This window comes from Camellia sinensis, chromosome 7, assembly GCF_055761805.1.
Source record: "Camellia sinensis isolate YWXY chromosome 7, ASM5576180v1, whole genome shotgun sequence".
NCBI lineage: Eukaryota > Viridiplantae > Streptophyta > Magnoliopsida > Ericales > Theaceae > Camellia > Camellia sinensis.
In genome coordinates this window covers 33,753,204-33,768,198 of record NC_138967.1, presented here as the reverse complement: position 1 = coordinate 33,768,198, position 14,995 = coordinate 33,753,204, and the positions used below count along the sequence as shown (strand labels likewise).

Here is a 14,995-nt window from a genome sequence, read left to right as displayed (position 1 = left end):
TTATCTTTTTTTGGTTTGATTCTGTTTTTGGTTTAAGCTTCATTTACCCATGTGCTCCTAGAGCGCGCTTGCTAAATGGGAGTGTTACTTGGGAAAGCTTGATAGTTGTGAGGTACTGACTAACATCCAATTGAATCAGTTAAATACCTACAGCGGCACATTGCATACAGATGGGGGCATGCATGTGGTTCAATTCTGAACTTTTCCTGCAATTTAGGGCCTTGGTTTGTGGTGGAAGCTCTCATGCAATACAAGGCCTTTCTCAGAGCTGAGGTACAGATGTTGAATCTGTCTCTGGAAGATGAGGTTGCTGTTGAGGTTTTGATATGCAATTCAGGGTCTTTCTCAAATGTTGAATGTATCTTCTCTGGAAGATGGGTCTTCATTTGATACTGGCAATTGAAGTCGAAATTTTGAAGGCCTTTTCTGATTTTGTTTAAAATGACGATTCAGATTCTTTTGGGAAATATGAAATATCTATTTCGGCAATTGTTTTAGTTGTTGTAAGGAGGGCGTGCAGGGGTTGAGTTAAGAATAATATTCAAATCAAACCGGTTTTGGTGAGTTTTTTCACCGGCTGCGAACTCGCTTATAATCAAAATCGGTAAGTTGGAAGGTGCATTTCTCTACGCAATTTGTTTAGTTTTAATTTTTTTAAGGTTGAGTTTTTTTATTTACTATATTTTTTTTAAAAATTTTTTTAGTGAATCTTTTTTAATTTTAAGTAATTTTGTTACTTTTTAAAATGAATTTTACTTTGATATATTTAAGAAGTAAAATATTTGTAAAAAAATAATTAAAAAAATTAACAAATACACAAAAATATGGAAAATATATATATATATATATATATATATATATATATATATATATTTGTATTTTTAATATTTAGTAAATTTTTTTAAAAAAATTCAAAAATATTACATTTTTTTTAAGGTCCTTGATATTAAAAAAAATTCAAAAATATTTATATTAAGTGTATTTCAAAATTAAAAAAATTATTTAAAATATTTTAAAAAATAGGTATTTTTTTTAAGGTCATTGATATTATGATTTTATAGTATAAAGGACATCAAATATTTTCATGATATCTAAGGTTCCTCAACATCAATCCAGAGAAAATTGGTCCAGAGAAAATTGGTTCAGATAAAATTCAAATCAAAGAAAATTGGTCAAGAGAAAATTCAAGTCAGAGAAAATTAGTCCAGAGAAATTTTGAATTTCTCTGGCCTCCTTAGCCTTTCATGGACACTGCCAGAGAAATTTTTTTAGCCTTTCATGGACTCTAGAGAAATTTCAAATTTCTCTGCCGTGGGTTTGATCCTCCACCAAATGTTGTTGAAAGCTTTCACTGTGTCACAGATAGAAGGTTCTAAAAACGCTCCCAAAGAAAATTACTTCTAACCCAGAGAAATTATGAACTTTTCATAGAATTTCTTTGGGTTCAACCGAGAGAAAATTGAAATTTCTCTGCAGAGGAAGAAGTCTTGGAAATTCAATGAAATCAAATCTAATAAAGTTGATATAGTTGAAAATTTCTCAGAATTCATTCATCAAATTCCACTTGACATTGAAATCTTTCTTCACAACCATAAAAAGCAGCAAGCAACCTTCATCATCATCATCATCGTCATCATCTTCTTCTTTCTACATCATCTATAGCAGCACCATGAAAGCAAAATAAGTAAGAGCACTTTGATAGCATCAACACAAATGCACAACAAGATAAATGATTAACTGGAGATAGCAAGAGGCAATAACAAAACTTCCAGAGAAATTTGAACAACCTAGAAACCTACCAGAGAAATTTGAACAAACCAAAGATCTACCAGAGAAATTTCAACAACCAGAGAAATTTGAAAGAAACTAAATTGCAAGATATCTCGGAGGAGAATGAGGGGCGGCATATGAAGCTTGAGAAGAGCTTACCAAGCCAGAGAGAATATGAACTGGAAAAGGAACTGAAGAAATCAAAAGACAACATTGAACATTTGAGGGTAAATTTGATGGATAAGGAGACGGAATTGCAAAATATATCAGAGAAAAATGAGATGTTAGAAAATTGAAATTTCTCTGCAGAGAAAATTGAAATTTCTCTGCAAAGGAAGAGGTCTTGGAAATTCAATGAAATCAAATCTAATAAAGTTAGTATAGTTGAAAATTTCTCAGAATTCATTCATCAAATTCCACTTGACATTGAAATCTTTCTTCACAACCATAAAAAGCAGCAAGCAACCTTCATCATCATCATCATCATCATCTTCTTTCTACATCATCTGTAGCAGCACCATGAAAGCAAAATAAGCAAGAGCACTTTGATAGCATCAACACAAATGCACAACAAAATAAATGATTAACTGGAGATAGCATGAGGCAATAACAAAACTTCCAGAGAAATTTGAACAACCTAGAGACCTACTAGAGAAATTCGAACAAACCAAAGATCTACCACAGAAATTTCAACAACCAGAGAAATTTGAAGGAAACTAAATTGCAAGGTATCTCGGAAGAGAATGAGGGGCTGCATATGAAGCTTGAGAAGAGCTTACCAAGCTAGAGAGAATATGAATTGGAAAAGGAACTGAAGAAATCAAAAGACAACGTTGAACATTTAAGGGCAAATTTGATGGATAAGGAGACGAAATTGCAAAATATATCAGAGAAAAATGAGATGTTGAAGTTAGAAATGAAGGGAAGAGAAATGGGGAAAGTTTGAAAAAACACATCTAGAGGCAAAGCCAGCAAGGACATAAAAAGCAAACTCACACTTTGTAGGGAGAGATTAGGGAGAGAGAAATAGAAGAGAGTTTCCAGTAAGAAAGAGAGAGAGAGAGAGAGAGAGCGGAGTCCTCTTCGTCAGCCTGTCGATTGCCGCGATTTCGTTTCGGTGCTTTCGGAGTAACTCGTTGATTTGGTCTGATAGCTATGAGCAAGCTCACAAGGATGAAGGAAGAAGCTAGGGTTTGGGGTTGATGTAGGAGAGAGAGAGAGAGAGAGAGAGAGAGAGAGAGAGAGAGAGAGAGCAGAGAGTGAGAAGAGAGAGACTTCTTAAATTTCTCTGTGATATATGAGTTTGGGATTGAAGGACCTTAGATATCAAAAAATAATTTTGTGAATTTCTTCCATTACGAAAAGTGGGAGAGGGACCCTAGACTAATTTTTCCTAAAAAAAATCAGTAAAAAAAAAAAAAAACGCAAAATAAATCTTAAAAAGTGAAACCAAAACGGTTTAGGCTTGGAAACTCTTTGGGGTTAATGGGTTGGTCTATCAAACTAACATAACCTGTATATGACATAAACCGGCTGGGTCGAGTTAACGGTGGGTTGTAAACTTAAATTAGCCCGCCTAATTTTATCTTATGATCAACCCAATCCGCCACCTCTCCCGAACCTCAGATCAAAGTATCACGCAAATTTGATGGGGCTATCAAAACTAGAAGAAAAAGAAGACAATTCCTTGCCAAAAAAAAAAAAAAAACCATCCATTTTTTATTTGATTACCCATAGAAAAGTAAATTGATACAAGTAAATTTCATTTCCTTTCTCTTTTTTCCTCCACAAATTCAAGATTCAAATATTTAAAAAAAAAAAAATCACAAATGAGAAGATCTAACAGTGAAATTCCACTGACTAAATATATGTACATTACCCTAAAAAGAGTAGAAGCCTTCGATCCATACATCTTTCAATTAACTCAGTTAAGCATTGTCCTGCTACATTTAAATCTCTATAAATGAACTAATCCAACTGGGTCATAAAAGAAGATTTCCCTGGTAAACAACAATCTACTTTTGTGGGATCAAAATTTGTAACAATCTATTCTATAATTATTCAGTTGTTAAGGCAGTTAATCCAACCTTGTGTATAGGAGGGTTTTCATCCAAATCTTAGTTTCTAGACGCTGTCTTTCATCCGGGTGACTCCATAGAACACGGAGAACCTCTGGAGGAAAGACCAGTGCTGGCTGAGCAATTATCCGGCAATCATCTACCTTCAATCCATTTAATCTGAATATGGAAACACACACACAGCAGAAGTTGAGTTAAATACACTTTTGGTCCCAAAGTTCTGAGTTTTGTGTCTGTTTGGTCATAGGATGTTTTAATTGTGTCAATTTAATCCGTAACTTGGCCAATTTGTGTTTAAATGCTCACAACATTGTTTCCACCCAAATTTGAACATTACCTTTGCTTCTATTATGGTCCAAAATTGTCACAATACCTCATCAAAATTTTGTAACAGAAGCAGAGGTATTGTTCTCCAAATTTGGATGGAAACAGCATTGGGACCATTTCCAACACAAATTGGATAAGTTGGAACCAAAATTGACTCAATTGATACATCGGAAACCAAAATGAAACAGAGCTTGTACTATGGGGACCGACAGTACATTAACCCTTTTAATGCACAATGACACTGAAAATTTCTTAAAAATGCGTATGCACTCACCTGTTAAGAATCTTTAACATGTTTGGCCATTCAGAAAGCATGAAATGCACATCCCTGATTTCCTTGTGTCTAAAAACTACAACCTTGACCTTCCCATAACTCCTGCATATGGAAAAGAGTTTCTTTTTGGCTTCCGCTGAGTACAGATTCGAAATCCTCACAACTGTTGTCCTTGGTACATCAATTCTGAAGATCAATAGTTGTTTGCCACGTACATTTATCAAATGCTTTTCAAGTGCCCTTTCTTTGGCATCTTCTGTCTGTCAAGTAATCGACACTACCAGGCGTAAATGACTTGATAAATAAACATGTCCAAACCTCACTTTTTGTTAGTGTTGTTGAAACAAATTCAAGCATGACTGTTTGGTTGTGTTTTCGTTTTCTGTTTTCTGTTTTCTGTTTTTCATTTTCATTTTTCTTGTTATCAGAAACAAAACTACGAAATTTCTTTTTTTTTTTTTTTTATAAAAAAAATTCATCTTTTTCATTTTTGTATGAAAACAATTTCCAAAACTTCAAAAACAACTTTTCGGTGCTTTCAAATACAGCTTTTCCTCACAGTTAAGATGGCAAAATAGATGGGAAAATGTAGAACATCGAACCTTGAAAATAAGTAGAAACCCTCGAATTAGCTGGTGTAATCCAAAATGTTTCAAGGACAAAATGTTTATAGAAACAATCTGGAATTTAGAAGATGAAACTAATAATATGTGGAATACAATGGCGAAATTCATTAAAAAAATATTCCAAGGGTATGTAGATAACAAAGTTATTTAATAAGATTACAATTACTTAGAAAATGTATGATAAGTGGAGAAAAAGTATTTTACAAAGACAATTATAAAGGTATTAAGTTGATGAGCCATAAAATAAAATTGTGAGAGTGATTGAGCAACGCTTAAAAGAGTTGCAACAACAATGTTATAAAATCAATTTGGATTCATAAGTGATATACTTACGAATTAGACTAATAGAAAAATATAGAGATAAGAAGAGAGGTCTTCATATGATTTTTATAGATTAAATAAAAAGACACTTATGGTAAGGTGCTTGAAGATTTAATATGGCAGGTGTCACAGAAGTGACAAAGGGGTATATTAATGCAATAAATGACACATATGATGGGACTATGACTACAGTTAGATCCCATCTAGAAGAAACAAATGAATTTATAGTTACTGTAGAATTGAGTCAAAGGTCACCGTTAGTCCTTACCTATTTGCCCTTTTAGATGAATTCAGTACACATTTAGAATGATATCTCAAGGTCTACGTTGTTCGTAGATATGATAGTCCTAGTTGATGAAACTAAAAGAGGAATTAACACTAAATCAAAAATTTGAAGATAAACTATTTGAGTCAAAAGGGTTGAAAATAAGAACTAAAACTGAATAAATGAAATTTAACTTTAGTCATAATAAAAGTAGAAATAACAGGGAAGTGAACATAAAAAACCAGGAGACCAAAAAGGGAATAATTGCGCTATCTAGTTTCGATTGCTAACAAAGATGGAGAGTTTGGAAATTATGTGACCCATAAATCAAATTGAAGGGAAAATTTATAGAGCAACTATAGGCCAATAATGTTTTATGGAATAGAATCTTAGGCGACTAAGAAACAAATTAATAAAATGAATGTAGTTGAGATGATGATGTTAAGATAGATGCGTGGTACAATCAGGAAAGACAGAATTACAATTGAATACATTCATGAAATGGTAAGAGTAGCACCAATTGAAGATAGGTTGTGAGAGAACAAACTAAGATGGTTTTGGCCATGTACAATGAAGAAGTCGATACAACAGTAAGGAAGAATGATACGACTATTTCTATAGTTAATGAAAATGCCAAGGAAGGAAAAGATCCAAATTAACATGGATGTTGTAGTAAAACATGACATATAAGTTAATTTTATTTAATTGAGAATATAGTCTTTGACAAAGTAGAATGACAAGAAATATTCATGTAGCTGACCCCAATCGATTAGGACACAACGCATTGATTTGGTAAAGCAAGTCAGAGAATTGCATGAAAAACTCACCTCGAATTCCACATAAGCAACAAAACTTGAAGAACCAAAGAAAATGCCAGATACATTGCTCCCACAAAAAGCAAGAGCTTCTTCAATATCATGTGACCTTATGTCAGGGGTCAACTGCTTGATCATCACTGTTCGGGTGGGATTCTTCACTAATGAGCTAGGAACATCAGGATCACCAATCAGGTTAGGAATTGAAGTTTTATTAGGCAGATTCTCAGTGGAACTAGCTGCTTCAACAATAACATTCTGCATCCCTTCCTTTGTCTGCAATAGAACCAACTGCAACAGTTAGAAGAATAAGTCTAGAAACAGAGAAACCGATTACATAACTGGACACAAAATGCATATGGATGGATAAGATTTTCTCAAAGTCGGTCCTAACAACAAATTTTATAAAATATTGTCCATTCATATGTACTTTGTATTCCATTCCATTCTGTGTTTGGTTTACATGTTTATAGCAGAACCTCATTAAGATTTTCTTTCCGGCAGATTTTTTTTCAGCCAAAAAATGCATCCTAAGTATTATATAAGTATTTTTTGCTCGTTAGAAGTGTAACCTGTGGGCTTGGTTTCAACTCTATGTAATCAAAGGCTGCAATATCTGCATCACTTTCTTCCTTATCCCCACTCTTAGAATTTGTACTAGACACATTGAAGGGAACCCTTGTACCTGGATCACCCCCACTTTCCTTGAAGTTGTTGCTCTCCATACCCATATTGTCATGAGATTTAATAATAGATTGCTCTTTACGGTGCTCCTTAAGACAGTCAATTAAACTCTTTATATCAAAACTTTTTACCATATCCCTTCTTGTTGCTTCATTTGAATATTCAGGACTATTGATCGTCACACTATCATCCTTTTCACCAGTCATCTCCCCTGCTGCTCGATTATTCATTCTCCTCATGAAAAGATCAGCTAACCCTGAAATCTTTTGGGCACCATCAAATGATATCGAAGGTGTAGTATTCTTCTCATTGTCATTAGTATTCAATGAGGTTTTGGATGATGGAACAATAGGTTCACCAAATTCACTATTATTCTTCTCTTTACCCGTTGAAATATCCTTCTCATTACTGCGAGAAATCACTTCAGCTTCAGACAACTGAACTTTACATGCAGGTTCAGCATGCTTTAGAGAATCTGCATAATTATGCATCTTAATAACCTTGAAAGCTTCTCGATTGACATCGTCTGGAGAAGAACATTCCTCTGATATGTTAGACGTTACATGGGTAGTATTCTTCTCATTGTTTTCAGAATTCACCAAGGACTTTAATGATTGAACTATACTTTCAGATTCACAAAGTTCAGTATAATCTGCAATACCACATGTCTGAACAATCTCAAAAGCTGTTGCATTGATTATTTTTTTGGAAAAGTTTTCCCCCAACATACAAGATGTTGCAGTCGATGAAATGTTATTACATTCAGAATTGATCACTGTACTTGTGGGCTTGCCAAGTTCAATATTACATTTACTATTATAAGTTGTAATAATCTCAGAAGCTGTTGCATCAACTGTAGAATCTGATGTATCACTGGTAGTGCGATTTTGGAGTTGAGAATTTTCCAGCAACTTTTCCTTTATCTTGGTGAGAATGTCTTTCAGAGTGTACCATGATCCTCCCACGTTGTTTTGGACAAGTGTTGGTTTAGGGAAAATCCCTGGATGTGTTTCCATATATCTGTGTAAATTCAACCATGACAACAAAAAGGGCATCAGAGAGCTTATACTTATGTTATTTTGGTTGATTGGAATGAGGTGGAATGGATTGATCATTTCATCAAAATGCCCATTCTCATGTTTGGTTCACTAAAGCAATTATAAAAAATGCATTGCAAATGGAACCATCATTCAACATTGTAAGGCAATGGTCATTCCGAGGGTAAGGAATGACCATTCCATTCCAATCTACCTTCATTCCAGTGAACCAAACACTGCCTAAGTAAAATAACTTGTTTCGGATATGAATCCAGTTGCAGTAATGAAAAATGACAAAAAGCTCACAGGTATATGCAGATAGGGTCAATACTCATACACACCTCAGCTGAACTTTAAGCAGCAGTTGAATCAGCTTGAGACGTTAAAGAAGAGGCATTCATAAGGCCTCTTGTGAAAGTTTTCAAATGGGCTAATGATGCTAAAACCTGATTAATTGCAAAGTGAAGCATCACTAAAGCTTCAGTGGCATAGACACAGACACAAGGCACAGACACAACAATTGTATCCGAATATGCCAATATTGATATTGGGTGTCTCACACTCAGTTTTTTTGTTTGTTTGTATACACTTGTGGTTGGATTTTGAGAAATATCCAAGTTGTTTTAGTTTCTGTTATTCTAGTTAAACTTTTGCTTCTATTTTCCCATGAACAACATCAATCTTTGTACTTTATGGCACTCAATTTATTTAATATTCTCACTATATTGTCTCCTTTTGTCTAATTGAGCCCGAATCAACACATTTACACTTCAGAATCCAACATTGTTCATAGAGCTAACAAAAATGTGGGAGCAAAAAACAACATAGCCTATCACGGACACGTGGCATAATCATGCTAGTTTGTTAGGCCATTATGGTTGAGGAAATTGAGGAGCATCTCTCAACTATACAAGCGGATGGAGCCATCCATGCTATATATAAATGACACAATCTCCACAACGTAAGACAGACAACAAGACAATAACACACTTTTATATATATAGTAAATCATTTTACTATTACATTCATTGAAGTTGTTCTAACTTAGGCATCAGAGTGCCCACTCGGCACGGGCCGACGGGGCACCAACACTGTCTTGTTTTACAGGTTGAAGGCAGGTTCATCATCTCTTAGTTGATCTCTTCAACAACAGTGTAAGTCCAATTTTTTTCCCCACACAAAAACCACCACAGTTTTATATACACAGACAGGGGCATGTGTGTGTGCTCCGTGCATGTGATGTGAGTATGCACACGAACAGATTTATCTGAGTTGGGAAAAGAAAAAAAAATTCTAAAAATGTAAACTATTTATTTTCGGCAAATTCCATTTTCTGATCACTTGTGTTTGGTTGGAGGATTTGATAAGAGAAATAGAAATGGAAAAGAAAATACAATCCCAGTTTTTGTTTGATTATAATAGAAAACATAAGGGAAAAGAAAGTGAGAGAATTTGAATCCTATTCTTTCTCTTGTTCTTTCTATTTCCCTTTCCCTTTCTATTTCTCTCATCAAATCCTCCAACCAAACACAGCCTTAGGTAGTGTTTGGTTCACTGAAAAATGTCCATTCTCACATTTGATTTATTAATTACTGATGAAAAAAATGCATAGCAAATGAAATCCAACAATTTACTTTTATTCTATAGGAACTAAATAACCACTCCATTCCATTTTACCTTTATTCTAGTGAATCAAACACTAACATAGATTTAAAGCTATCAATCATAATACAAATCAAACTTAAATTCAACACTTAATAGATTATCGTAATGGGGTTTTTTTTCAAAAGAAGCTCACTTTTTCACGAATGATTCCACAGCCACCGCCCTCTGCTCCTTCGACAGACTAGGTTTCTTCGACTTCCCAATCTCAGCATTAGAACAAGAAGAAGAAGAGCTACACTGTCTTGTTCCTTCCACAAGTCCTGCAAGCAATCCTATCAAAAACCACTGTAATCGATTTTAAGAAGGAAAAAAAAAATGTAGAGAATCACATGGTCTGAAATGGGTATTTTACCGATTCTTTGCAAATGGAGTCCTGATTTTACTTGAAGGAGACGAGAGAGGACCATTTGAAACCCTTTTCTCTCTGTCTCTCTCTCTCCGAGGAAGAGAGAAAAAAAGTGTTCTGATAATTGTAATCACTTGTTTTAATATCAATTTTAAAAATATATATTTGTCATTCATTTGTTTACAAACTGATTTTAAATCATGAATTATAATTATTGGATTAATATAAATTTTATTAATATAAATTTTTTTTTATATTTATATATTAAAATCTAAAAAAAAAAATTGATCAAATTATTAAAATATGACCCATTAATTCTACGGGGCCAAACTGGATAAGTGAAGTCAATTTAAAAGGGTAGGGAGATTCTATTTACACTAAAAAAATTATTAAGTATTCTGAATTTTTAAATATATTCTGTTTAATTATTTAGCTTGCGTTTGGTTGTATTTTGTAAATGTGATTTGAGAGTATGAGTTATATTTTGACTTTGTGTGTTGTAGAATTATGATTTGAGTGTAGAAAATTTGTTTGGTAAAGAGTTTTGAAAATAGTTTTGGAAAAGAGGTTTGATTTGAGTGGGGAATTGTTGATGTGACATTTGATATGTGATATAAAAATTTACAACTCATAATTAAACATACAACTCAAAATTATTTTAAAGCATATAAAAAATTTAAAAATTTTTAGAAAATATTTTTCCCGATTATATAAATCAATTGCAAAAAAAAAAAAAAAAAAATTCACTGTTTTGGACGACCGGTCGGACGTCCCGTTCCCTCAAACGCCCCCTCTGCAACAAACAGAATGGTTTGACATATAGACAGAGCTTCCGGCAGAGTTTTGGAAAATTAATTCCAAAACTCTTACCAAACATCATGCTCAAACTCAAGTATTAAAAACTATTTTCAGAGCACAAACAAACAGAGCCTTAAAATTTTATTTTACTCTCATTATATCTTATTATATTTTTCAAATTATTCTCAAAGTAAATCCAAATAATAAATAATAAACAAATTAAAAAAATTAAATTATTTCAAAAACTTTTCAATACATAAAATAATTCTCAAATACAGCAGGAAAAAAAAAAACACAACTTATAAGCACATACGCATTATAAATAAAAAAAAAAAAAAAAATCTAACTTTTACATAAGCATTATAAAACTTTTCAAAACAGGAAAAAAACTTTTATATTATAAATTATTCACAAAAATCCTTGTAGAAAAGTAAACCCAAACTTAGGGCGAATTACATTAACAGTCCCTATAGTTTGGGATTCGTGTCACTTTGGTCCATGACTTTTCAATTGTGACACATTTAATCCTAAATTTTGAATCTTGTTCCAAATAAGGACAATTGAATATATCATTGCTTAATTTCAAGGGTAAAATTGTCAATTTGATAAAATATAAACTAATTTGACAAAAATAAATGTCAAAAAATATTTTTAAATTTTTTAAAATTATATCTACCAACCAAAGATAAAATTATGTAAAATTGATAAATCTTTAGACATTTATTTATTTTACAAAATTAATTTTTATTATGTATTTGGATGATGATCATGTAATGAGTGGTTGTTAAGATTTTAATGTGTAATCGATATATTTAATATATGAATTATTTTTAGTTTTGGATTTTTTGATTTAATGGATTGGTTTAATAATGATATCAAAGTTGTCCTTATATTTGACTTTTGAAAAAATAAAAACTAATTTAATGAAAATAAAAACAATCACCCATTACATGATCATCATTCAAACACATAATAAAAATTAATTTAGTAAATAAATAAATGTCTAAGAAATTTATCAATTTTACATAATTTTATCTTTAGTAGGTAGAAATAATTTTTTAAAATTCAAAAATATTTTTTTGACATTTATTTTTGTCAAATTAGTTTATATTTTATCAAATTGACGATTTTGCCCTTGAAATTAAGTAATGATATCTTCAATTGTCCTTATTTGAAACAAGATTCAAAATTTATGGTCAAATGTGTTACAATTGAAAAGTTAAGGACCAAAATGACACAAGCTTCAAACTATAAAGACCATTAGTATAATTCATCCCTAAACTTATAAGCACATAAGCATCAGACACTAACAAAAAAAAAGTAGTTCTCAAATAATGTACTATTTAAATAATAAAATAAGAACAACTCCAATAATATGTTATTATTAATTTAACTACTGGGCCCTTTAATTTTTGTCAAAAAAACGATATAGAAAATAATTGATGGTGCTCTACAAAAATTGTGAAACCCCTTTATATGAATACTTACCTCCTTTTTGATGGATTGTTTCAAAAAACTATTTTGATTATTACTCTCATTCATTATTTGATTTTGTTAAAACTTTCTTCTAGGGTTTAGGGTTTCAAAATAATAAAAAATAATGATATTGATGAGGGTGGTGAGTTTTGGTAGGGTGGATTGAAATTTTGAAGGGAGGATGACGAAAAAGAAGAAGAAAAAAAATAATTTTGATATTTTTGAGAAGAAAATACAGAGATTTGAATATGAATAATTGATTAGGGTGTATCATGAGGGAAAAAAATTATTGTAGGGTTTAATATATGTTGCTCTTATTAGTAAATTTATATTAGGATATAATAAAAATTAAAATTTAAGAATTTAACTTAGGCATACTGAGGCATATTTTGGATTCAAATAGAATCCCCCAAAATGGCACCATGCAATCGACTTGACGGGCAAGCCAATTTGGGCTTGTGGGCAAACTGCGAGTATCACTTTGATGATTTGAATTATACATTTTTTAAGAGTTATATAATAAATTCAGACTTAAATACTTAAAAATTATTCTGAATTATTATTTTGTGATTCAAATTCATTCTATATATGTACCTTACACTATACAAATTCAATCTCAATCACATGATAAATTTGGGATAGTTGAGGTGGGTATATAAAATTATTTTTTTTCCATATTATTTGCTTCTAAAAAAAAAATAGAAGCTATATTTTAAAGTTATATTTATCATCCATATTTTAAAGGAAAATGCATTACAATTATATGACTCGTCAAATGCTTTTCTTTTCGAGAATGATATATAAAAAAAACTTAAAAATTGAATGGTCCAAATTATCGAATTACAATGCGTGAAGGATCAATAGCCCAAAGCTCAACTATTAGGAATGGCAACGGGGCGGGGCGGGGCCGGGGATCACCCTCCCCGTCCCCGATCCCCGAAGACCAAAAAATCCCAGTCCCCGCCCCCGATCCCCGACAGGGACACCATCAACCCCCCCGCCCCCGCTCTTTAACGGGGATCGGGTTTCCCCGACTCCAAAAAATCCCCGACCTGTTTTTGTTTTTGTTTTTGTTTTTTTTAATTTTGTTCAACACAGAAACACAACAATTTTTTTTTTTTTAAAATCTGTTTCTTCATGATCATCAACAATCATCATCAACTTAAAAATAAAAAACTTAAAAAAAAATAATCTGAAACACAAACATACACACAAACATATCTATCATCATCTTCATCATCAACAACTTGAAAAATAAATAAATAAATAAACAAATCTGAGTGATGATGAATTGGTGATCAACAACTTGAAAAAAAAAACAAAAAACAGATCTGAGTGATGAAGTGGTGCTGCGACGGAGGAGGGAGTGCTTAAGCCGTATGCCGTCGTCTAGGTCAAACACCGGAGCTGCGACGGAGGCCGGATAGAAGTGGTGCTGCGACGGAGGAGGGAGTGATGTCGAAATCTGCGGCGGAGGACGGGCAGAGGCTGTGTTGTTCAGATCTGCGGCAGAGGATGTGGTGGTGGAGGATCGACGGACTGAGGCCGAACAGAGCCGCCGTGGCCATTCTTAGGGCTGTGGTTGCAGGGGTTCTGCGAGGAGAGAGAGGAGCCGCCGTAAGTGAGGGAGAGACAGACGATGGCGATGTGATTCGTGGAGGAGGAGAAGAGATGTGAGGAATGGAGAGAGAGAGAGAGTAGATCAACTTTATGAGAGAGAGAGTAGATGGAGATGAAATCAAAAAAAGTCTAAATGAATAAATATATATATCTAAATGAATAAAAGATAGGAATGACCGGGGATATATAATATATATATATATATATATATATCATTCGGGGGGACCAACGGGGCGGGGCTCGGGGCCGGGGCGGGCCGGGACTGAAACATGTGTCCCCGTCCCCGGCCCAAATATCATCGGGGATTTTTTTTTATTACCATCCCCGGCCCGTCGGGGGTATTTTTCGGGGAATAACCGTTATATTCGGGATCGGAGGATCGAGTCCCCATCGGACCGGTTTCAAATTGCCATCCCTATCAACTATCCAATCCTATGGAGGCAAATCGAGTTTTTTCTTTTTGGGTTTTCTCTCCCATTGCATGTGTCATTTTCATTTTATGGGTATCAAAGGAAGAAAACTCAAAACACTTAAGTTGCTATAATTGGGTAGTTCAAAAATCCACTTGGGCCTGGACTTTCTGTTTTTTTTTTTTTTTTATAAATATTTTTTGTCTAATTGTTTAAGAGGTTTATTTGGAGGCGTTATTAGAATACTTAAGATGGTTGGGTTGTATTTTACTGATCATTCTCTCTCTTTTTTAATTGTTTTTTTTTTCTTGTATATTTTATACTAGGCTTTTACTTTTACATTTGGTAAAATTGTTTAAAAATAATAATAAGACAAATAGCCCACTAAAAAGCAAACTTTTAAATCAAACCAAGCTTCATTTGGCCAGGAATTATGAAGATTGTAATATTTGTAATATTATTTTTATTCGAAAGAATGCAAAC

General features: G+C 33.0%; 1 protein-coding gene across 17 annotated transcripts; it reads right to left on the bottom strand.

Moving 5' to 3' along the window:
* Positions 1–1,572: 1,572 nt before the first annotated feature.
* LOC114302679 (uncharacterized) lies at positions 1,573–10,349 on the bottom strand. Of its 17 annotated transcripts, none has more exons than XM_082877721.1 (8): positions 10,215–10,301; positions 9,996–10,122; positions 8,539–8,643; positions 7,969–8,180; positions 7,049–7,812; positions 6,489–6,767; positions 4,450–4,709; positions 3,607–4,007 (listed from the first exon to the last, which is right to left on the bottom strand). In XM_082877721.1, exons 4-8 carry the CDS (start codon positions 8,174–8,176, stop codon positions 3,848–3,850), a joined length of 1,671 nt encoding a protein of 556 aa, XP_082733847.1. In that variant the 5' UTR covers positions 8,177–8,180; positions 8,539–8,643; positions 9,996–10,122; positions 10,215–10,301; the 3' UTR covers positions 3,607–3,847. The 17 variants fall into 17 exon arrangements, with proteins under 17 accessions (XP_082733838.1, XP_082733837.1, XP_082733847.1 ...); XM_082877724.1 differs by having other exon boundaries at positions 6,489–6,752; XM_082877712.1 differs by lacking the exon at positions 8,539–8,643 and adding an exon at positions 1,573–1,656 and having other exon boundaries at positions 3,858–4,007; positions 7,049–8,180; positions 9,996–10,134; positions 10,215–10,323.
* Between the last annotated feature and the right edge of the window lie 4,646 nt (positions 10,350–14,995).

Coding starts and splice junctions, on each gene's coding strand:
- LOC114302679 (XM_028247726.2), bottom strand. CDS start 10,269: ATGGTCCTCTCTCGTCTCCTTCAAGTAAAATCAGGACTCCATTTGCAA. Junction 10,135..10,214: donor ACTCCATTTGCAAAGAATCG/GTAAAATACCCA, acceptor GGTTTTTGATAG/GATTGCTTGCAGGACTTGTG. Junction 4,008..4,449: donor ATGTTAAAGATTCTTAACAG/GTGAGTGCATAC, acceptor TTCCATATTCAG/ATTAAATGGATTGAAGGTAG.